Source organism: Pelodiscus sinensis, chromosome 6 (assembly GCF_049634645.1).
Source record: "Pelodiscus sinensis isolate JC-2024 chromosome 6, ASM4963464v1, whole genome shotgun sequence".
Taxonomy (NCBI): Eukaryota; Metazoa; Chordata; order Testudines; family Trionychidae; genus Pelodiscus; species Pelodiscus sinensis.
The window spans coordinates 105441216-105466063 of record NC_134716.1 but is presented as its reverse complement, the minus strand read 5'-3'; the positions used below and the strand labels follow the sequence as shown (position 1 = coordinate 105466063).

Below are 24848 nucleotides of genomic sequence, written 5' to 3'. Positions count from 1 at the left end.
ATTGGGGAGCCCACCCTGGTGCTCTGGGCCCCACCCCCTCCTGCCATGGGGTGGGAGCACAGAAAATCTACTAGGCTGGGGCCCCCTAAGCTCTGGTGTGCAAGGGAAATGTGAGGAGTGTCTTTCTCCTTCTTGGTCAGGGGCCACGTCAGTCGGGGGCTATGCACTTCTCAGTTGTGCACAGCCCCTGACTGATTTTTCTGTGGGTCAATGGCCCTCATACCAAAAAAGGTTCCCCACCCCTGCTCTAAATATTGAGCACAGCCCTTGTTGCTTCTAACTCCACCGAGCTGAAGTGTTACTCATGCAGCTACAAGTAGGGTCAGGTAAGATATTTAGTTTTTACTAGTCTAGGACTTATCTAGTAACAGTCAACTTTATTAAAAAGTATTACAGGACTCATGGACTCTCGCATGAGCCACCAGATTCCCAACTGTGCTCAGTATCTCCAGGATGCAGGTAAGTGGTGGTAGATTTGAAATAGCTGGTTGATTCTGGAGCTGACTATACTATCTGGCTATGGCCTCCAAGAGGCAATCCAACAGCCAGGTCAGCACAACAGTGTTCAATGCCCTGTTCTCTGGTGCTTGCAGGGGATGGTGTAGAAGCTAGCTATATACTAGTTGTAGGCCAGCTGGAGACTTCCACACACCAGGTGAAGCATCAGCTAGAGAGATCCAGCCTTTTTGTACTGTATACTTCTTCTACTGCTATGACATTTAATTTATTTGAACTTATCCCATGTCACACAGGATTTAAGATTATCATCTCTAATTAGCAAATCTGAAGTGCAAGAGAGAAGCTGTACAATCAATGTATGTCTGAACTATAAATACGTTACCCTCTAGCAGATATGAGATGTTGCTTTCTGAAATCTCGAGGGAATATCGTTGTTTTGGACAATGGTCTAGATTCACTTGCAGGAAGCTGTACTGTCTCGGATAACATCTCATTCATTAGGGCAAGTGCTTGTGAGACTCTAAGACTATGATGCTCAGACAACAGGGCTCTTTGGAGAAAAAAAGTAAGGCAAAATTACACATTAGTTAACACGAGTTCCCAAACTGGGGGGCGTGAAGAGATTCCGGGGGGGGAGGAGGCACGAGGCAACCCAGCCCCTCCCCCCCATAAAGTTTTGCTGTTTGGGGGTGGGGGGGGCGATGAGGGTTTTTCAAAAATCAAAAAGGGGGAATGATGCCGAGAAGTTTGGGAACCACTGCGTTAGTACATTATAAAATTCAGTGAAAGTTATTTTAACTACATCTTTTTATGGATTCCTCAATTTACTTTGGTAACATCCTTTTATGATTGTTACTGAAAAGCTTTCTGCAATCACTTAACTTCAGTTGTACAAAAATAAGACATTTGTTAGAATCAACAGCTACAATAGAATGAATCAGAACATATTAAAATACTTTATAGAATACAAACATATAGATCAGAAAAAGTTAAATACAGGCAGTCCCCGGGTTACATACAAGATAGGGACTGTAGGTTTGTTCTTAAGTTGAATCTGTATGTAAGTCGGAACTGGTGTCCAGATTCAGCCGCTGCTGAAACTGATCAGTTTCAACAGCGGCTGAATCTGGACGCCAGTTCCGACTTACATACAGATTCAACTTAAGAACCCCAGGCATCCCCAAGTCAGCTGCTGCTGAAACTGATCAGCGGCTGATCCCAGGAAGCCCGGGGCAGGGGCTTCCTGTAGTCAGCCGCTGGTCAGTTTCAGCAGCGGCTGACTTGGGGACGCCTGGGGCAGAGCAGCTGGGGTGCTGCCGGGTTGGTCCATTAGCGCAGAGGAGCGGTGCTGCGGGACCAACCGGCAGCGCCCCACCTGCTCTACCACAGGCCCGGGGCTTTGCTCCACGTCTCCCTGGTCTGCTGGGGGGGGGGGGGGGCGCACTAGCTGCCCCCCCCCCCAGCAGACCAGGGAGATGCTGAGCAAAGCCGCGGAGGACCTGGGCGGGACCGCGGCGTTGATCGGGCTCCTCTCCTCCCCCCCCCTCCCCCCCAGCAGACCGGGGAGATGCAGAGCAGCTTTTCTCGCCCCGGAGGACACGGGTGGCAGGACCGGGCGTCCCACTGCTCTTGTCGTCCGGGGCGAGAAAATCCCCGTTCGTAACTGCGGATCCGACATAAGTCGGATCCGCGTAACTCGGGGACTGCCTGTATTCAACTTTCTGCCTCAACTTTGAGAGAATTATGGTATTCAATGTTTTACATAAAAAAATATTAATATCTGAAACTCCAGGATTAAGACAGATATAATTATCCAGGGACTGAGACTGGCAGAATGGTAAATTAAAAAGTAAACGCGAACTCCCAGAATGACACACACAGAAACTTACTTATCTTTTTCATCTTTCTTCTTCTGGCTCAATTTGATATCCTTTGCAGTGAGGCCAAATTGCTATAAAATAAAATGCAAATAAGTATTTATATTTATATTTATATTTATTTATCTCTCTCTCTCTCTCTCTCTCTCTCTCTCTCTCTCTCTCTCTCTCTATATATATATATATATATATATATATATATATATATATATATAAAAATCAGTTCACCTCCCAAAAATCTTATTAGGTATTATTTATTGTAGCTACACTTTTGAAGTTAAATTGTTGTCTTTGCGGCACAACCTAGGGTAAGGAGCAAAATGGAACTATACTAGCCTACCAGGAGTTCAGGCAAAGATTATGGCTCCTGTCCACCCAAATTTAGGAAACATACCCAACTTCTTGAAGCCCAACAGCTTATTCATATGGCACAAACTCTGCCGAGTTACCACTCCTGCCAGTGTAAACCACATGCTTTAAATTGCAGCCTATTTTATTTTCAAAGGACATAAGAACGGCCATACTGGGTCAGACCAAAGGTCCATCTAGCCCAGTAGCCTGTCTGCAGATAGTGGCCAGCACCAGGTGCCCCAGAGAGGGTGGACAGAAGACAATGGTAAAGTGATTTGTTTCCTGCCATCCTTCTTCAGCCTCTGACAAACAGCCTCTTACCCTAATGAGCTGTTCTTGTTCTAAGCATAATCTTCAGGTCAGAGACAACCTCTATTATGCTGCCCTGGGTCCCCAGTCCTCTTTATCATGTCACACCAGCCAAAGACCAAGAGCTGATAGGTTCCCTTGTTTAAATAGTCTTTTCCCCTGGGCAGGAATCTTTTGTTCTACATTCCGCCCTGCATAGAAAAATACCAGGGTCAAAATGAAATCCCAGTACTCTGTGGTATGGGCATGTCTTACTAGTCCAATCACCTTTGAACTCATTGGACAAACAAGGTGGTTTACAAGTCATTAAGTTAATCACCAATTTGTTAAGGTTTCTGGGGAGCATCAGTAATGACAATCCAGCAACCTAAATGTAGGAAATTTTGTAAACACACACTTTTATCAATAATCACCAATTATTAATTGTCACTCCAGACTTGTACTATCTGTCTCCACCACTCCATGAAAAGAAATTAATATTTTGCCACATTAACAGTGTGGCAAAACCCAGTGACACACTGATACCCAAAAATCTTACCATATTATTTTTCAAATTAAATGGGTTATATTCTCTTTGTCTTCGTTCATCCAGTTTTTTATGATATTCTTCCAGTCTTTCTTTTCGTTTTCTTTTCATCCATACTTGTATTTCTTTTCTCTCTCTTTTTGTTTTTTGAGAATATCCAGCTGAGGTATCATAGATTCTAAGGACAGGTATAAGCATGAAACAATTCAGTGTGCATCCTTTAAACTAAAGTGATGAGACTCATATGAACACAGATTTAAGAGAGAGCTGAAAATTCAAACACAAAACCCTAAGTAATGAACGTTTTGAATAGTCAAATGTTAGTATATCAAGTACATCTTACTATAAATGAACGCATGAAAACATTTTCAAGGGATTTTTCTGAAGGTTTTTTTAGTTATGTATAGACTAGATATAAATAATGCTCTGGAAGCAAAGCTTTAAAAATTGTTCTTGTACAAAGATGAGAAAAGGTAAAAAGAGAAGAGTTTTTAAAATATTCTTTAAATAGACAGTAAGGGTATCTCTACATAGCAACATTATTTCAAAATGACTTAGTCCATGTCTACAAAGCAGGCAGTTATTTTGAAATAGTGTCAAAATACTGTCAAGCTGGAGGATTTTTTTACTCTGACTCGTGTAACCCTCTCTGTATGAGGAGTAAGGGGGACTCAGAGGAAGAGTGCTCTAGTTTTTAAGTAAATGCTGTGTAGACACTCCCAATTTCAAAATAAGCTACACAATTGATGTAGATCAATTCGTATAGCTTATTTCTAATTAAGCCCTGCAGTGTAGACGCATCCTAATGGTATAAGAACCTCAAGGACTAGATTAGATAGATACTATCATCTATCTTTTTCCGAGGCGCCTATATAGGGTTACCTGAACAGGAACTTTGTATATGATTGAAAAATTGTTTTAAATAGCGGAAATAAGTTTTTTAAACAATATAACCTTAATCTTTAGAGACTAAGACAGAGAATATCTTATTGCCTCTGTAGAAAACCATGATATGCCCACATCTTGAATACTGAATACAGATATGGTCACCTCATCTCAAAAAAGATATATTGGTATTGGAAAAAGTTCAGAAAAGGGCAACAAAAACGATTACGCATTTGGAACGGGTCCCATCTGAAGAGAGATTAAAGAGACTTGGACTTTTCAACTTAGAAAAAGAGAAGAGGAGGAGATGATAGAAGTGATGATAATGTGATGTGATGATAGAAGACAATACAAAATCATCACTGGTGTGAAAAAAGTGAATAAGGAAAAGTTATTTACTTATTCCCACAATATAAGAACAAGGGGGTCACTAAATGAAATTAATAGGCAGCAGGCTTAAAACAAACAGAAGTTTTGTTCACTCAGGGCACAGTCAACCTATGGAACTCCTTGCTAGAGGATGTTATAAAGGCTTGGACTTTAACAGGGTTCAAAAAAGAGCTAGATAGCTATTCATGGACCTAACCTCCATGAACCTATTAGCCAGGATTTGTCTGGAAATGGATGACAGGAGAGGGATCACATGATGATTACCTATTGTGTTCCCTCCCTCTGCGGCATCTAGTATTGGCCACTGTCAGCAGACAGGATACTGGGGTAGATGGACCTTTGCTCTGACCCAGTATGGTTGTTCTGAGGTTCTTAATAGTACTGGAAATATTATTTTAAGATGCTCATCATAAAATTTAACTCATACTCTTTTGAAGAGCCAATACTTTTTAATCGCCATACTCTTTTGAAGAGCCAATACACTTTTAATATAGTGTAATAACCAGTAATAAATATTAGTAACATTATTTGGGATTTATATAGCAGTTTGTCTTCTAAGCGCTTTAGAAATAGACTAAATAATCCTTTCCTTATCTCTTTGAGGTAGGAGACAGATAAGTATTTATTTATCTCCATTTTAAAAATGGCAAAACTGACTAAAAACTAAGGTCTTTTGTACATGAGGACATTCAGGAAAATTAATCCAAATTAACTCAAGGTGTCAATTTGAAGTAGATTAGTTAAATAGTATTAAATCACGTGTGAAAAGCTGTTATTCAGAACTGAAGTGGCCTTAATTTGATTTAAATTATTTCATTCTGGAAGTGAATTAAGATAAACTGAGTTTAAGTCACTTTATTTCCCCATAGAGATGTACATACAGAGGCTTAATATGATTTAACTCAGGGGAAGTAATTTTTTTGTCAAGGTTCAGATTCCAGAGAAACATTTTTCACACCACAAGCATCCTTGTTAAACTAACACATACAATGCTGTCTAATATACCCAGGACCTCTTGCTTATAATCTCTAAGAAAGATTTAATAAATTACCTCTGAGACATTCAGAAAACACACTAATAAAATGTCAAACAGATGCAAATATTAGCATTAAAACAATTTCGGACAACTGTTTCAAGTTTTGAATATGTTGAGTTTACAAAGTTTGTGAAACAAAATTATTGTAGATATAACTCTGCAATTTACCTCATTGCTAGCCTCTACTGCCCACCTGCTCCCCACCCCGAGAGTAGGATGGCCATATTTCCTAGTCTGAAAATGAGACACGTGGGGCTGGCCCAAGTTGCCTAGTGTTGCCATGTCCCCTGCCCCCAGGGGAGCCGACAGCCACTCCAGGCCCCTGGGCAAGGTGGGGGGGAGAGGGAGCTCCATGCCTCTGAAAGGGGCGGGGCTGGGGGCAGCCACCCCTCAGCACAACCCTGAGTATGTCCCACTGTCCCCTTCCCCAGCCCTTAGAGCTGTGCTGTTCCAGTGGCAATTTAAACAGCCTTTAGAATCACTGGACCCCAAGGAAATTTCCCTCAATGTCAACAGGTCGCCCCTCATTGAACCAAGCAGTAAAGATGGAGGCAAGGAAGAATAAAGATCAGTATGGGTTAGGATATAGTCAGCAAAACAGTCTGAGTACTTTTGAGCTCAAAGCCAGAAGATGATACTATTAGGCTGTGATACAGCTAGTGGTGTGACACCCCCTTGGGGACCAGGATATCAGAGAGGCAGAAAGGAAACTCTGGGTGGCAAGACAGAATAAAGAGATTCCAGAAAGCAGTCCAGGGAAGGTGGCAATGTGGCAGAAGCGGGTGACTGGAGGTGAACTGAGGAGGGAAAAAGAAACTGGTTGGAGCAGGGCTTCAAAGGACTGGGACTGGTTTCAAAGAAGTCCAGAGTAAGGGCTCCAAGGACCGCTTGGGAAAGGAGCAGTGAGGTTGGGGGGCTGAAGGGTGCTCAGATGGTAATGGAGCATGCCATGATTGATGCCTTGGCACAAGTGGACTCTATGAGACTCCACTGGGCTGAGTAGTAGGGTTGCCAATTTTGGTTGGACATATTCCTGGAGGTTTCATCACATGACAGTTTTTAATTAAAGATTCATCTTTAACTCATTGAGAATCCTGGAGGGTTGGAAATCCCACTGGGTTCCCTAGTATGGCCTAGGGCCTACAAGTTATAGCTAAATAGCCCGGCCAGCTTCACTGTATTCAGAGAATCCAGAAAAGAGTTTTAATTAGTGCCCAAACAGAACTGCCCTCTGATTGGGTTGCACAGGAACACAGCACTGCTTCCTGACTGGAGAAGGAGGGCATAGCAAAGATTGGCTATTCATAAGGCAGGAGGGGGAAATAATCAGCCACACCCAGAAGCTTGGCCCATCCACTTTTTTTATTTTTGCAGTCCATTGAAAAGATTCTGGCTGTCTGGACTTGGCCTACTGTCTGCCGACTGACTCCCTGGTTTAACTAATCCTCTTCAAATTTACCCCTCTAGTTAATTTGGATTAATTTTCCTGAATCTCCCGCTACAGTTCTAATGCATATTTTTTCAAATGTGGCCTTTAATTTGTGCACCTCGTTTTTCAGGTCCCCATTTTGAAACATTTAGGACCTGATTCACAGTGGTGTCAAGCACCTGTAATTCCAAATGTGGTTAAGAGATGTTATGGGTATTCAACACTTGTATAAAGTCTGAAGTTGAGCATCTGCAAACTGAAACAAATAAAACAGATGTCTTCAAATCAAGATCTCTTCCTAAAAGATTTGCTCTAGTTTAACCACAAATTATTCGACCTGATTACTGAAAGCATGACTGGCTGAAGTTCTATAACCTATGTTACCCAAGAGGTCAGACAAACAGATCATAATGGTCCTGTCTGGTCTGAAAATGTCTAAAAGCATTAGTGGGCAACTAGTTGAAACATTTCCTATGTAACTTATTTCCGTTAAACTGATGTCATATATTTTGTGGCAGCTAAATAGATCGTATTCACTTTTTGAATATTAGTCCAACTAGAAGTGCACATATGCTTAATAATGAGCATGTGAAGAGGTTGAGTAAAGTTAAATTTTAGAGACAATGAAATATTATAAAGCATTTAATCATGGTAATTTTAACTAACAAGGTACTTGTTTAATTAGAGTTTTAAACAATTTAATTTACATTACTTAATATTATAACTGCAGTGACTTAGTACAAAGCAGAAGTGAAGAGGAGAGCTATATTATTACCTGAAGATTTTTTTATCTTGGGTTTTTGTAATGCTCATTTCTGTAGGGGAAACACCACCCTCTGTTACAAGATCATTAACAGTACCAGTAATGCAACTCAATCCAGTAATTTGCAAGGGATCATCTGTAAAACTCAAATTAGAGGAAAAAACAATATTGTTATTAAAACAGCAAAATATTTCCAAGAAAAAAAATAAAATCTTCTTAAAATCTTCACTTTTGAGTTCAGATAGGTAAGAATATTATCCTTATTCAAGAGTTAGTTACCTATACTCCTGTCCACTGAGTTGCCCACATTTCTACATATGTATTATTAGAGTCAGATAGAACTATATTCTAAGTGTGACACACATTAATCCATTTTCATTCAATGGATAAAAACTTCAGCAGGACTACAGTATGCTGACTTTCATTTTATTTAATAACTTTGTAATAGTTTCATTGTGTTAATTCTGCCTTTTAATATGAATATCTCAATGGAAGTTGTGCAGGCTTGTCCAAAGCAAAATTTAGCCCATAAAAGTAACATAAAACAATCCACACACACCAGTAGTGTCTTTGTAGGCTGCTAAAAGTTATTTCTTTTGCACATTTTGAGCATTTAACACAGTATTTTATATGCAACATGTTTATTCAGTTCCTATTCTTCTATGGTAAGGTTATATTGATCCACTTTGTGTATAAAACTACCTGAGTAGAAAAGTATTACATATAATGCCTAGATTTCTATATAGATAAGACTTCCAGTTTGATACTCTATTTTCAATTAAGCTTTTTAGAAATACGTTTGCAATGTAGTTTAACAAAAACTGCAATTATTTCAAAATACTTACCTATCACCTAAATCTTCATGTATATGAATGTCTGAAATAGAAAAAGCTTTAGTCAATTAAAACTGAAACACATATGTTAACATCTAATGTCTGTTCAAATGAAACAAACACAGATTTGTTAGATGAAATATAGCCTTTTTCAAACTGGATATGTTCGCGTTACACTGAATATGTGTCAGGGACATTCAGTGTAACAGATAACTCTTGGCCGTTAGCTTGGAAGTTGTAGCTCTAAGTTTAAATACACAGGGACTATAAATTTAGTTACAATTTAGTTACAATCTGGCTTTTTATATCATTTGGTGTTCATTGCTTATACTCAGATATAACTTGGAAGTTGAGCTTTTAAAACAGTGGGGCCAAAACTTTTCTTCTTGTACCCCACACTCCCTCTTAACCAGTAATGAAATCTGTCCTTGCCTCTCTCTAATACTGAACAACTGGCTTCACAAAGGAGCTGAACAACTTGCTTCACAAAGGAGCTTAACAATTAGCTTAACGAAAGCAGAGATAGTCAGGAGATAGAGAGGAAATGAGGACCAGAAGCACAGTCAAGACTATGAGGGGAAACGGGGCCAGGAGTGGAGCTAGGTGAGGAGGCAGGACCAGGGCCATGAGCAGAGCTGTGGCTAGGACTATGGCCAGGGACAGAGAAAAGCTGGTGCAATACTGGCTGGGCGCTCCCACCTGCCCCCTGTGGAAGCTAGCCTCATCACACCCCCTCCCAGGAAGGTGCACCACAAAGTTTGGGGACCATTGTTTTAAAACCATTAGGTAGGCTGATACAGCTTGGAGTTAGATTTAGAGTCACCCAGCAAAACTATATATAGTAATTAAGAATGTAAAAGAAGAGAAAGGAGAGAGAATTGTCATTGCACATACAGCCAAAGAGAACTGTAGTGTCAGGACCTAACTGGTGCTGAACTAGAGAATTTGCTGAACCATGGGAGGTTGATATTGTCTAGTAGTATTACCAGCACTTCCACTGCTTACTGGGTGCTTAAAAGACATTTAGGGGTGAATTAGAGCTAAATAACAGCACACAACACTGTGAGGTAGGACTTGTGGCTGTAAACAAACTTTCCTGGGACCACAGGAAACTTGGCCACACCCATGACAAGTGGACAGCCACTTAACTAAAATCAGGCAGGACCACAGACTTTGCCAGACCAGAGAGTGCCAGACTAGAGAGGTTCAACCTGTACCGACATACTGCAACACATTTCACTGCCACACGATGGGGTAGAGTTAAATTCTTATTTCAAGTCACTGGACAGAGATAATAAGACTCAAAATTATTTGCTTTCCTTCAACAACATTCTAATGAAGATACCTTTAGACACAACAGGATATCAGACCCCCGCTGGACTCTCTTCAAACATGAGTGATAATGTACATTCAGTGTGTGTACATGGCTTACAAAAACAGTGCTTTTACATTCCTGGATGAATAATTCGAAGTATCAAGAAAAGCTGCAAACTGATCCTTACGAACATATTACCACCACAATACTTCACATAATGCTAATGGTCTTACCATACATTAAACTGTGGGGCCTTCATTGCACTTGACAGAGAAGGTATGTTGCTCCTTCATGGGTGGTTAGAAAGCCAGTAAGTTATGCATCACAGAGGGAGCTCCATCCCAGGTCAGCATGGGGATACTGACCTATTTCCCACCCCTTCCTCTGAAGATGACAAAGAGAGGGAGACTATTTATGCTCATATTGGGCGGAGAAAGCCCTCTTTTTCCCTGCACAGGAGGAGCACTTTCCACCCTTGGAAGTACTTGAAATATCAGTTTGTGGTGCGATCCACTTTGGGCAGTATACTAGTCACTCCTTTTGCGGTCTGGGAAGAAGTTTTCCCTCACTACAAGATTGCTAAAGGCCAGGTGGGGGGATTGTATTTCCCACAGTGGATTGGAGTTTTAAGGGAGGAAGGAAGAATGCAAGAAGGGTGATTAGGTTATGACATAACAAATCATTATGTAAGTGCAGCTACATTGTAGGGAATGGATACAGTCATCAAATAAAATGGATTGGGAAAAGATTTAAAGGAGGTATTCATTGAAAGAAGGGAAACTATGGGGGTGGGACAGCTGTGGTGTATGGGAGTTAATCCCTTCCCCTATTAACTCCATTAACCCTCATTTAAGAGGGATGTCCCAGCAGCTTCCCCAGGTATATGTAAATGATTGTGGAATTATGTGCACTGTAGTTTTATCTCCTAGGCATTTAGGAATAAATTTGGAGCCTAATGAAACCACATCCAGTGTGTCCTTTCTACCTTCCAACAGCCAGACAAGAAAGATAGCAGCAACTCAAAACAACATGTCTACTTGCTTTCTAACAAGTAATGAGAGAAAGAATAAATGAAATTATTATACCAGAAGATGATTTTATGTGACTCGGAAGGTTAGCAGCTGAAGTTGCAGAGGAAAGAGAATGAGCGTGCAAGGCTGTATAACTGTCTGCAGAATATTCAGGTCTTGAACCTTCCTCTTTTTCATTCATACATTCTTCAAAGTCCACAGAGCTCACATAATGTGCTGTTGCAATGCAACAACAAACAGAATAAGTGAAACATAGTAAAAAAAAATCCAGACAGATAAATGGAAAATGCAGTGAAATATTATTATATTTATGAATCTATGTTATGGATTAATTAATATACCCTTCTAATCTAAAACAAATAAAACAAAAGTGTATTTAGATCACTGTGCTGCTGAAAGTTAATCTGTGTGGCTACGTCTACACTGGCCCCATCTTCGGAAGAGGCATGCTAATTTAGAACTTTGGAATAGGGAAATCCGCGGGGGATTTAAATATTCCCCGTGGGATTTAAATAAACACGGCCGCCGCTTTTTTCCCGGCTTGGGGAAAAGCCGGAAAAGAGCATCTAGACTGGCGCGATCCTCCGGAATAAAGCCCTATTGAAAGTAGGAATAAGAGATCCTCTGGAATAGGGCTTTATTCCCGAGGATCGTGCCAGTCTGGACGCTCTTTTCCGGTTTTTCCCCAAGCCGGAAAAAAAAGCGGTGGCCATATTTATTTAAATCCCGCGGAGGATATTTAAATCCCCCGCGGATTTCCCTATTCCAAAGTTCTAAATTAGCATGCCTCTTCCGAAGAAGGTGCCAGTGTAGACGTAGCCTGTAAGCATGGGGCCTTATGGCCCCAATCTGAGCTTCAGGAGTCTGTGGACCTCCTGCAGCTGCCATGTACATGGTGACCTGCCCATGTGAAAGATTAAATTGTGGCTCATAAATGCAGCTAGTCATGGATTATTTTGTGTGTCAATCCAGAGTTTAGCTATGATCTGGCCCTATATTTGATATAAAATCATAATATATTCCTTCTCGGCCTCAATCAGTATAGTACAGCAGTTACCCATATATGTATTTTCAATCCATTTTCTAGCGAAAAACAATCAATTACATAATCAATACCTCACCACTTAGGAAACCAATTTAACTGATGTGACCTTTTTTAAGTCAAGTCAAGTCAAGTCAAGTCAAATGGGAATATATTACATCCTTGTAGCTGCCAAAATGGTATGAATAATGAAATCTTATTACAGCACAGGGAAAACATTCACAGGCCAAAAATATCATGTCTTACAAAATTAATGTGGAAGCCAATACAAGCACTGTATTTAATTTCACAGAATAGTTGCAATAAGAACCATCATATCTAAACCCCAAGATCAGATCCTACATCTTAATCAAGGAAACAATTAAAGGTATATACATAATTTCTAGGCCAATGTGGTTGAGTAAGTTCCCTTTATGTCAGTACTTTAATTTTTCATTTCAGTATTACTTCATTATCCATAATTGCTTTCATTTTACTTCTTGATTGGTAGGCTGATCTTTCTCCAATGATTTAACATGCAGTGTATTTTTAACTCAAAGTAATGGTACCACAAACATCTTTAAGTGGCAATACATTCACAAAAGTCCATGGTTCAGCACACGGCCTACTGATTTTTATTTAGCAGGACACATACCCTCATCAATAACTCCAACACCATCAGAGAACAAGGAAGCTGCACCTACATCTGGACTGTCAATCATTCCTAAATCTTCTATTGTTTTCACTATCTAAGAAAAGAATGCACATTGATAAAATATTAATCAAAAATATTTTAAACGGACACATATGTATCTCAAATATTCATGAAAGGATTGTTTTAAAAAGAAATATCTATTTTAGATGTTAATAAATATATTAGATACAAAACATTTCTACTAAATAAATAATTTTTGGCTGTGAGAGGAACCAAAGGAGCCCTACTTGGGTCTTACTCAATTGGTTCACATAAACAGATAAATCTTTGAAGACCTTATACTGCTGACCCTTACAATACTGTTCACAAGAATAGTCTCATTAAGCTCTTGCTGCTCCTATGCTGAAGGGCTTGTCTATATGGAGAGTTAGTTCATAGCAAGTCAGGTTGTAAAACCACAATGCACTTGCTACCATGATCTAGATGTTCAGCAGTGCATTTTAAAATACAACTATTTCAAACAGCAGGACATTAAAGTACATTATAGATAGCTAAGTCCAAATGACCAGTTAATGCATTGCAAGCTAGTGTGAGGGAAATTCATAATCTCATTATCATTCTGCATAGACGTGCCTATGTATTTTTAGGAGTGAACTCTTATAACATGGCTGAATTGATATACAATTTTTATACAGCTAAACTATTTTCATTGGTTAATTTAAAAATAAGTAGCAGAGTGGTGTACACAGTAACTCTTCATGTAAATGCTCTGTCAGATATTTCAAAATTCTAGCAACTCTCAAGTTTCCAGAATGTGTGAATGTACCTATGCAAAACAAACCTAAATTGATAAAGCTAAGATTTTATCCATCACTTGTCAGTGTTCCTAAAAATATTTTAAATGCTTTCAACTTCTCCTTCTATTACCCCAGCTACTTTATGCTTTTTTGCCTCATCATCTTTTTGGATATGCTAACAGAGTGCATGACTGTACAAGGTATACGGCTGTGAAACATCACTTGCAATGATTCCAGACTACGTGCTAGGCCAGATTCTCAGTTGAGTAAATCAGCATAGCTCTGTTGAAGTCAGTAAAACTATGCTCATTAAGCTGATTAACCTAAAACCGTGGCCATCTGAAAGCAGAGTTCATTTGCTCAGATCAATAAAGTCACTTCCTTTTTCTAGTAAACTGCAATTATACTTTTAAATTGACTGAAATAATAAATAATGCTTAGTAGCATTCATCTGATGTTCTCAAAGCAACTCTTTACAGGTGTATTTTGTTTTTCTTGTTATTTACAGATAATTATACTTCAGCACATTATAGATGGAAAACTTGTAAGAATATTAAACTCGATGTACCATAAAGAGAAACCAAAAGTTTTGCTTGAGTTCTAACGTTTTGTCATGGCATATAGGAAACTGTATTTCTTAGGTTTTATATACTGCAATTTATATACTCAAATTATATTTAAATTGATAAAAAGAATAATATGGGCATCTAAGTTATCCCTGAAAAACATTAATAACCATCATTGTGAACGGTAAAAGATTTCCAGAAATTCAATCATTCTGCAAAACCAAATATGCAGCTATCATTGCCAAGAATTTTCTAAAACTTGCCAAAAAGAGGTCTCCTTCATAACTTGCAGCAACTGGTCTTTAAAATCCCCACAATTCTAGGGTACCTAAACATGCTGGGCCAGCTCCTTAGCTGACCTTAACAGAGCTCTGCCAGTTTATACCAAACTAAAGTTTTAGACCATTCAAAGTAACAATGGAAACCAAAAGATCTAGCACTATACATGAACTGACAGTTCATTATTCTCTCTAGTAAAGTATACAGAAATGTCATTACAAAATGTAAAATCTAACTTTAATTGAAAGGAAAAAACAGAAAAGCCTGAACACACCAGTTTAGTATTGCTGAAATCCTTCTCCATATTTTCTGCTATGTTCTGCAGTGCCTTTAGTTGTATATCCATTTCCTGCAGCTTTGTACAAAAGTGTTCTTTGCTAATGATTTTAGCTGACAGTCCTTCAGAATGAATGATGCTGACATCATCATGCAGTAGGTTCCAGGTTAGATTATCTCTACCACTATCTACTTTTATATCCTCTTCTTGCACTGGGATCAATATATTTTGATGGTCATCTCAAAAGAATAATAAAAGAAAACAAACATAAAACTGTGAACTGTAAGTTCTTAAATAATAGGTACCTATGTATAAGTTATGCTGATGTTTTTGGTGTGGGTTGGAGAAGTGCAGGAACCATCCCTTCAGAAGTCATATTGTAAATGGTCCTTCTGTGAATAAATCTCTCCCTTCATGGAGAATGGGATCACTCACCACTTCCTCCATCCCAGGACCTGAAAAAGTTCTAGCTATCTGTGTTGTAAGGAACAGCTGGGAGATGCACAGTGTCAATTCTGTCAAAACAGTATTCAGGTTTGTAACTGCATGAACCTTCTCACAAGTTGTTCCTTCCCTTCTACACTTCTGAATACCACAGCATTGTGACTCTGCTACAGGAGGCTGCCATTAGTGAGAATACTGAAGAATCAAAGAATCTATCAGGAAGAGACATGACCTTGAAGAGAAAGTATTGGGGAATTCTGTAGAATTTTTTTGGCAGGATAGATGGCCTCTAAGTTGGGGGAACAGAAGGTCTATTGTGTGGAAGTGTAACAATGCTACAATGAAGGGTTTTTGAGAGTAATTATTTTCAATAAAAAAAATAAAAATAGAAGAGTAAGTAAGTGACTTATTACCTTGCCTCTGAAATTCATTAGGTGGAATTGCATTGGTAACAGAGGCTGCCATGTGATGCAGCTTTGCAGAAGATGGAATTGTGAAGTTCTCATGTTGTTGTGCGGTAATTATCTCTTCAGCGGACTCAGCTATAACAGGCAAATCCTTCAAGAGATCACTCTCTTCAATGTCAATCACATTGATATAGTTGTGTCCAATCTGAATCGCAGGAAAAATTAAAAGGAATTAAACAATATATATTCTGAGTACTACTGGGGCTAACTGTCTCCTTTTCTAATCCATTGTCTTTGTTTTTTTAGCCGAAAGAGATACTTGTTCATTTCAAACACTGGCTAAAATGGAATCATTCTTCTATGTTGTCCATGCTGTTGAGACAAGCCCAAACTAACACATCTGGTTATATACAGCACGTTATAACTGTATTATCAGAAAATATTTCTGAGTACTAACCACATCAGGTGCAGTATCAGAAACTGAGGATGGTAAAAGTGTCTCCCTTACTTCTGTGTGGAATCTGAAGTTTAAATACATGTCTGGTGGCAACATCTGAGGAACACTTGAAGTCAGATGTTCTATGAGAAAGGAAATAATGGTCAGGAATACCACATACAGTAAGTAATTCTGGCATATTAGAAAAACAATTTGGAAATAGATTGTACTAACTCAGAATCAAGGAAAGCTTCTGTTTAGGGATGTTAAATTTGGTTTAATCAACTAATCAATGGAATTTCCATTGACTAGTCAATTAGTTGATAAGTGGGGGAATCGCAACAGGGTTAGTTCCAGACCCTGGGAGGTAAACCATTTGTGACTCTGCCTTTTAAATGCATTAAGAGCCAGCATTTAAAAGGCTGAAGTTCAATGGGAGGAGGACCAGATTCCCAGCTCACGACAGGTCCCCCCCACTGCGCACCAGCCTTTTAAATGACTAAAGAGTTGGCAAAACCCTTTCTTGAAAAATCCATGCCAGATCACGGGAAATATTGTTCCTGCCAGTAAGTGGAAAACTTGAGTAAGGCAGTAACCAGGAAATGACAGATATTAGGGATGTCAAAGTGTAACCATTTACATGGCTACCCAATAAGTCTGGTTAATGTGCATGGTTACACACAGTTCCCCACCCTCGCTATATTAAAGGCAGCAGTGCAGGGTGAAGGCAGCACGGCGGCTCTAGGCACCAGCAAAACAAGCAGGTGCTTGGTGCAGCACATTGCCAGGGGCAGCATTCCGGCCCACAGGAGGAGCAGAGAAGCTGGGAGCCCCGTGCCTGGCTGCTCGGAGCCTGCACCTGGCCCCAGGGTGCGGGGAGAGCAGGGTGCCTGACCCACAGCACAGGGAGGCCTCAGCTGGTGACACTGAGCCTGGCAGGGCAGGCCACGGCCATGGAGGCTGCTCCCAGCAGCTAGCTCACTGGAGGGGAGTTCAGGGGCTCGGCAGGCACTGGGGCTCCGCTGCAGCGGGGCCTCATCCCCCAAGCGGGAGCCCTGCAGAGGCCGCCCCAGGCTAGGAACCCTGCGCCCAGAGCCTGCGCCTGGCCCCGGGGTGCTGGGCAGCCCTGAGGCGTGACCCCTGCTGAGGTGCTTCCTGGAAGGCGGCCTCTTCTTCACCTTTGTGAGTGTGCCCCCGTGCCTGTGTGCCTCCGCGGTCGGCCACACCCCTCTCCCAGGTCCGCTCCCCGCAGCTCCGCCTCCCCTCCCCCGCCTGTTTTCTCTCCTCTGCAACTCCCCTGCATGTAAACCCTCCGGCCTGGATGCCCCCCGCTATCTCCCCCGGCTCTGCCTCTGCCTAGCAACCCCACCTCCTGGCCCACTGCAACCCTGCTGGGACCCTGTCTCCTCTTCTACCCATCCGCCACCTCTCACCTAGATCCCCATCTCCTGTCTGGCTCTCTAAACAATCTCTCCTCCCCCATCTCTGGGCCCTGAACCCTCTCTCCCCCCACACCCCCCGCCCAGGAACCCAGCCTCCTTGTGCTGTGTCCTGACAACCTCACCCCTGCCTCGGACCCAGGTGATTCTCCGTCTCCCTTTGTCTGAGGAAGGGGAACTCTGGTGTTCCCAATGCCTGTGTCTCCAAGTCCCTTCCTGTCTAGGGCAGGAGAGCTTTATTAAAATTGGAATTGTGATCCCATTTAAATAGGTTTTGTTTTAAATAATATACCTTTAAAATTAAATTTAAAATTGTTATAGCCTAAATTTATCATAACCTATTTAAATAACTTATTAATTAAATTAAAAAATTAAATAGAACATGTCTCCTGTCAACGTTTAAGAAATTCTATCAGTTCACTAGTGTAAGTACCCAGAACCAGTGTTTACATTAACAGTAACTTCTTCTGCAGGTGAAGAGAGAATGTTTTTTATCACTTTGGTTTATTCAGCAGTTCAATTCAATGATAAATTCATTCACTTTTGCAAAACTCAGTAGATGAACCAGAAAAACTTGTTTTCCTCTTCGCTCAGTAAAAAACTGTTTATGAGGGCGTTCTAACATCTTGAAGATCATGATGACTAGATTCGATCTGTTAAATTCACTATGGATATTTCCTCTGTTTAATACATTAATTTTAGATGCAAAATGTGTTTGGATACTTTTTGGTTATGTGTCCTTCACATTTAAGGTAATTTTATTTCATACAAAAATTAAATGCTGATTTTATTTTCAATAGAATTTCCGTTCAGACAGAAGTAGATGCAAATCATATGTTTTTAAAATGTAGCCCCTACTTAGCAAATAATAAATGGGTTAAAACCTGTCTCTTAAGTGTTCCTATTACATACCATTTTGTAATAGAATAAAAATGTAAAAATTAAGAATCCGATTACATGTAAGTTATACAATTATTTGAGTTTTTATTTAGTTGGAAGCTGTACTGAGTGTATTCTCCTGGTTAGTAAACAGAAGCACCAAATTTGGCATAAAGGTTATATTTAGTTGTAAATCAACCTGTTTTAAAGGTTGCTAATCAATAAGACTCAACCATCCTTTAGGAAAATATATTAAAAGTATAATTTAAATGATTCATTGCTCATTTAAACGTTTTCTGCTTGCCAGTTTAAATCATGATTAAAATTAGATATTTAAATCAAATCTATTTAAATCAATCCACCCTGCTTCAGAGGCTGTTTGGTCCGTCCCTGAAGGAGGAAGCACAGGGCTGCGCTCATGGAATAGGTCCAAAGCTAGTGGGGTTTGTTGTCTGGTACCTGTCTTGTTCTGGAAAGTTGATCTGGGGAGTTGAAACAAAAGTTCTCTTAATCCCTTTGAACTGTCTTATTTTATAGAATCATAGAATACTAGGACTGGAAGGAACCTCAAGAGGTCATCGAGTCCAGTCCCCTGCCCTCATGGCAGGATCAGATACTGTCTAGACCATCCTTGACAGACATTTATCTAACCTACTCATAAATATTTCCAGAGATGGAGATTCCACAACTTCCCTGGGCAATTTATTCCAGTGTTTGACTACCCTAACAGTAAGCAACTTTTTCCTAATGTCCAACCTAAAGCTCCCTTGCTGCAATTTAAGCCCATTGCTTCTTGTTCTATCCTCAGAGGCCAAGATGAACAAGTTCTCTCCCTCCTCCTTATGACATAGATACCTGAAAACTGCTATCACGTCCCCCCTCAATCTTCTCTTTTCTAAACTAAACAAACCCAAATTCTTTTCAGCCTTCCTTCATAGGTCATGTTCTCTAGACCTTTAATCATTCTTGTTGCTCTTCTCTAGACCCTCTCCAATTTCTCCACATCTTTCCTGAAATGTGGTGCCCAGAACTGGACACAATACTCCAACTGAGGCCTACCCAGTGCAGAGTAGAGCGGAAGAATGACTTCTCGTGTCTTGCCCACAACACACCTATTAATGCATCCCAGAATCATGTTTGCTTTTTTTGCAACAGCATTACACTGCTGACTCATTTTCAGCTTGTGGTCCACTATAACCCCTAGATCCCTTTCTGCCGTACTCCTTCCTAGACAGTCGCTTCCCGTTCTGTATGTGTGAAACTTATTGATTGTTCCTTCCTAAGTGGAGCACTTTGCATTTGTCTTTATTAAACTTCATCTTGTTTACCTCAGACCATTTCTCCAATTTGTCCAGATCATTTTGAATTATGACCCTATCCTCCAGAGCAGTCGCAACCCCTCACAGCGTGATATCATCTGCCAACTGAATAAGCGTACTTTCTATGCCAATATCTAAATAGTTGATGAAGATATTGAACAGAGCCGGTCCCAAAACAGACCCCTGCGGAACCCCACTTGTTATACCTTTCCAGCAGGATTGTGAAACATTAATAACTACTCTCTGAGTACGGTTATCCAGTCAATTATGCACCCACCTTGTAGTAGCCCCATCTAAGTTGTATTTGCCTAGTTCACCGAAAATATCATCATAAGAGACTGTATCAAACACCTTACTAAAGTCTACATATACCGCATCCACAGTTTCTCATTTATCCACAAGACTCGTCATCCTATCAAAGAAAGCTATCAGATTGGTTTGACATAATTTGTTCTTTACAAATCCATGCTGGGTGTTCCCTATCACCTTGCCACCTTCCAAGTGTTTACAGATGATCTCCTTAATTACTTGTTCCATTATCTTCCCTGACACAGAAATTAAACTAACTGGTCATGCATCTGACGAAGTGGGTCTTTGCCCACGAAAGCTTATGCTCCTACACTTCAGTTGGTCTATAAGGTGCCACAGGACTCCTCGTCGCTTTAACTGGTCTGTAGTTTCTTGGGTTGTTCTTATTTCCCTTTTCCAGTCTTCTGGAATCTCTCCTGTCTCCCATGATTTTCCAAAAATGATAGCTAGAGGCTCAGATACCTCCTCTATCAGGTCCTTGAGTATTCTAGGATGCATTTCATCAGGCCCTAGTGACTTGCAGGCATCTAACTTTTCTAGGTGATTTTTAATTTGTTCTTTTTTTATTTTATCTTCTAAACCTACCCCCTTCGCACTAGCATTCACTATGTTAGGCATTCCCTCAGACTTCTTGGTGAAGACTGAAACAAAGAAGTCATTAGGCATCTCTGCCATTTCCAAGTTTCCTGTTACTGTTTCTCCCTCCTCACTGACCAGTGGGCCTACCCTGTCCTCGGTCTTCCTCTTGATTCTAATGTATTTATAAAAAGTCTTCTTGTTTCCCTTTATTCCCGTAGCTAGTTTGAGCTCATTTTGTGCCTTTGCCTTTCTAATCTTGCCCCTGCATTCCTGTGTTGTTTGCCTATATTCATCCTTTGTAATCTGTCCTACTTTCCATAGTGAGGATGATTCTTGCCCATGGACACCAAGAGTTGGACAGCTTATGTGTTGGGGTTGGAGTCTGAGTGATTACAAGGCTTCTAATAATAAAATCCCTTTGCAGAGTGAGAAGCGGGACTGGTACTCCAGCACTAGGTGATTTGAACAGCTGCATGCTTTGGAAGTCTTTAACTGACTTACTATGGATGAACCTGACCTCCCATTTTCCTCATGTGGGGAGTCCCTGGTGCTCTCCTAGGAGACGAAAATGCCCCAGGGTTTGGGCTCCCCCTGAAGCGCGTGCTCCACCCCCAGGAAGCCACGCAAGCTGGATTTGCGCGTGCACCCACAGAAAGCCGTGCAAGCTGCCTTTGCGTACGCACCCTCCCCGGACAAAAGAAAAAGGGGGGGAAGGGGCAGCCAAAAAACGTTTTGCTTGGGGCAGCAAAAAACCTAGAGCCAGCCCTAGTAGGCAGGAGCCAGTGCATGGGACAGCTGGCTTTTGAGCCATCTCCCCACGCACACTGGCTTCCACACCTCCACCCCCACCCTCCAGTGCAGCTGCCTCCCCGAGTAACTGCTGAAATTTTCAGCAGTTACATGATTATATAATTAAGCACATTTCAACATCCCTAATAGATATGTATAAAAACACAAATGTATCTGCTAATGCAGGACAACAAAAATGTGGATTAGTGTGTCATGGAATGCAATCAAAATCAACATTTTCATATTATAAATCACTGCCAGTGAGATTTTAAGAACTGGAGTAAAACTTATATCCTCTGTGTGATATTCTCCACTTAGCTACTGAAAACATTATATAATACAAAAGTGTTTACAGAACACCCATACAACCCACAGAATTACAAAGATAGACAGAAGGCATACCTGTTGTAGGAACAGAGATGATTGGTTGGTTCCTAAGATGTTCAGGTAATACGTCTTCAGAACCAGTTTCTATATCCTGATTTGACTTGAGAACTTGTTTGGTATGAAAAAATAACATCAAAATCAATTACTATAACAGGAACAAATGTTATAGTTGAGAGAGCAGAAACCCATAAAGAAAACATTTACTTACTATCCATTAACAGAAATTATATAATCAAAGGGAAGTAAGCAGAATCTGTCTAAAATTTCAACTTAAGTTCTAACTTCTAAATCTAAGTAAAAATGTGGACAAAATACCAAATGAAATCAACAGTATTTTTGGAGAAAAGGCGGCAGGATTTGGCCTTCAGGAAAATCTCTTTATTTCAAGAAGAATTTTTGTATGTTTATTTGAATATCTTTAAGAACAGGGATTTCTCTTTTATAGTTTTATTATTTGAAATAAGATTAAAATGCTAAAAATTAACAAGATATTCAATACTTTTAAGCTTTTTATAATTATATCAAAATGAGAAAACACTAATACATAAAAACAGATTTAGAAAAAAATTGGTTGCAATAGTATAAAACCACTAACAGATTACAAGCGGTATTTTACCTGTATCTGTATTTGTGCTTGCATCTTGAGTTTCTGCAGGTTTTTTCATTGTGGAAGCCATGCAATGTAGGCCTGCTGAAGTAGTAATAGCCTCTCCAATTGTATCTAAAATAAGGAAATATATAATCATTGTCCACAATTAGAATAAGAATTATTTTTAAATGAGAAATATACCATAAACTAGCCATATGAGACAAATTAAGTAACTGCTATAATTCTAGTGTCTGTTCTACAGTATTTAACTTAGAAGAAATTCAACTATTTCAGAAAACATACTTTATAAAAATATTGGTGGAAATATGTGTCCAATTTCAAACCTTATGTAAAAGGATCCAACTACACTGAAATCTATGTGGTTGTACTTAGACAAAGCCTGAATTTGGCCTAGTAACTTTTAAATACTTTTTATTATATATTATAAAAAGTTGTACTTGTCTCCATGTTTTAAAGAAAAATATATTTACATATATGTTTGATTTATTCTTCTTATTTTTGACTTGTATTTTGATAAGGCATTCAACTATTTGTCTAATATCCATGGTCAGGAAATGGATTTTCCTCTCTTTTTTTCTATTAGCAATACTAAATTTGATGTTGAACTAATGAGTTGGAAAGAGTACACCGGCCACATTTTTCCACACATGCACTCTTGCTCCTTTGACCGGATAGAGGACAGATCATTTTCAGAATAACCTAGGTAATTTGCTTCTTGAGACACCCTGTATTCTATATAATCAATATGTTCATTTCAGTAAAAGTGGAATAATACCTCTTTTATTTAAACTGCAGAAAAATTTTATAAACCTTGAAAAAATATTTTTCCTCAACAAGTACAGTTAGCATAATCACTGTAATGAACACCCAACCTCCCACTCATTTTGTTTTCTCTTTCTTTTGCAGTGTTCTAGGGGACAAACAATGCAGGGACATTATACAATTATAAACATTATACAATTATAAAATTTATTCTGCTGTAAACTTGGAAAAACCCTATTCACTTCAATGGAATTACTCTGACTGCACATTTATGTTTAACTGAGGTCAAAATCCAGCCCACAGATTCTAAATTTGATAGGATTTTTTGTATGGTTGTTTTGGTAATACCTTTCAAAATTTCAGTGCAAGGAGAACTGGCCTTATGTCACAGATCATCATGAACTAGCAGAGATCTTCATGATTTTTTTGTGGAAATCTTGGAAGCCATGAAGGTGTTTTCCCTAATCTACATTTTGTAATGTTGCATCTTCAATTTTGTGATGTCTTCATGTTGGAATGCAACCACTGTGAGAATATTACTCTTCATTATAATCAGCCTGGCAAACAGTTAAACATTTTCAAAGTAGGAACTCAGAATTTTACCAATGAGCTAAGTCTTTGTACGATATCTAACAACCATTCTGGAGGAAAGAGAAAAAAAAAAGCGAGGGCTCAATATTTTAGAATTTTTACAAAAAAAAATGCATGAACATACCAGGTAAAATGAGAAAATTATCTCCATGATAACTGCTGGATTCTGCTTGCTGATCCTGACAGAAGAAAAAAATCATCACAACAGTGTTACAGGATTTTTGGACGATGACAATTTTTAAATAAAGTTATGTTTACTTTTAGAAATAATTTAAACACTCATTAGAAAAACATACTTTCCCCACTCCTCCTCTTTAATTTTAGTATTATTCCTGTACTAAAGTGCCAGTCGGCATGCAACTCCCTCTTTAAAGGATTTTTGGAAGACACATTTAGGCTGTTTCTCACAACAACAAAGGTCACTTTTGACCTTTTTTTTTTTTTTTTTACTTTTTTTTCATTTTAACTAATCTGAGTTTAATCTAGTTCTTTACAGATCTTTACATATACATAGACCTACATAGTTTTCCACCATCAATTTAATATGCCACTTGAGAGGTATTTGAAAAAAAAGAAAAGGACAGAGCTACACATTCACTATATGTTCCTCACACACATGCAACAGCTCTGCGAAGTTGCAATGTACCCTTACAATCAAATATTGAGGATTCTGTCAAAGTCTGGCCAGTCTTGGAAAAAACCCATTCACTCCAATGGAGTTATTCTGACTGCACAAATATGTTTAACTGAGGTCAAAATCCAGCCCACAATGAGAGAGGATTTTTTGTTTGGTTGATTTTATAGGTCACAGATTCATATGTCACTGGCATTTCTAGCCTCTGCCTAGACTGTAGATCAAAACGCCAGACACCAAACTTGACAAGGTTAAGCTACTGTTGTGCTGAGTCCACTACCTATCATACTAATCAGTATTTCTTCATTTTTTCTTTCTATTGCCACTTCTATTTGTTTCTACTCATCTATAAATTAAAAACAACAACAACAAATGGTCCCTCTCCTGCACACATACCCCCTCCCAGATCCTGAACCCCATTCCCCTGCCCCAGGTCACCACCAAAACCCTCTGCAGTCTGCACC

The 24848-nt window shown here is 39.6% G+C and overlaps 1 protein-coding gene across 5 annotated transcripts in view; it reads right to left on the bottom strand.

Moving 5' to 3' along the window:
- The window catches only part of CPLANE1 (ciliogenesis and planar polarity effector complex subunit 1), a 171681-nt gene that overhangs the window by 6197 nt on the left and 140636 nt on the right, over positions 1-24848 (bottom strand). For 4 of the 5 annotated variants that reach the window (XM_075932522.1, XM_075932519.1, XM_075932521.1 and 1 more), the window contains exons 37-49: positions 23875-23929; positions 22404-22508; positions 21803-21895; positions 16108-16229; positions 15657-15855; positions 14797-15038; positions 12881-12974; positions 11259-11420; positions 8871-8901; positions 8038-8169; positions 3535-3700; positions 2349-2410; positions 842-1009 (exon numbers count right to left, since the gene is read on the bottom strand). In XM_075932522.1, the coding sequence (XP_075788637.1) occupies positions 842-1009; positions 2349-2410; positions 3535-3700; positions 8038-8169; positions 8871-8901; positions 11259-11420; positions 12881-12974; positions 14797-15038; positions 15657-15855; positions 16108-16229; positions 21803-21895; positions 22404-22508; positions 23875-23929 (1631 nt within the window). The remainder of the gene's footprint in view (positions 1-841; positions 1010-2348; positions 2411-3534; positions 3701-8037; positions 8170-8870; positions 8902-11258; positions 11421-12880; positions 12975-14796; positions 15039-15656; positions 15856-16107; positions 16230-21802; positions 21896-22403; positions 22509-23874; positions 23930-24848) is intronic. The other variant, XM_075932523.1, reaches the window with a different exon arrangement.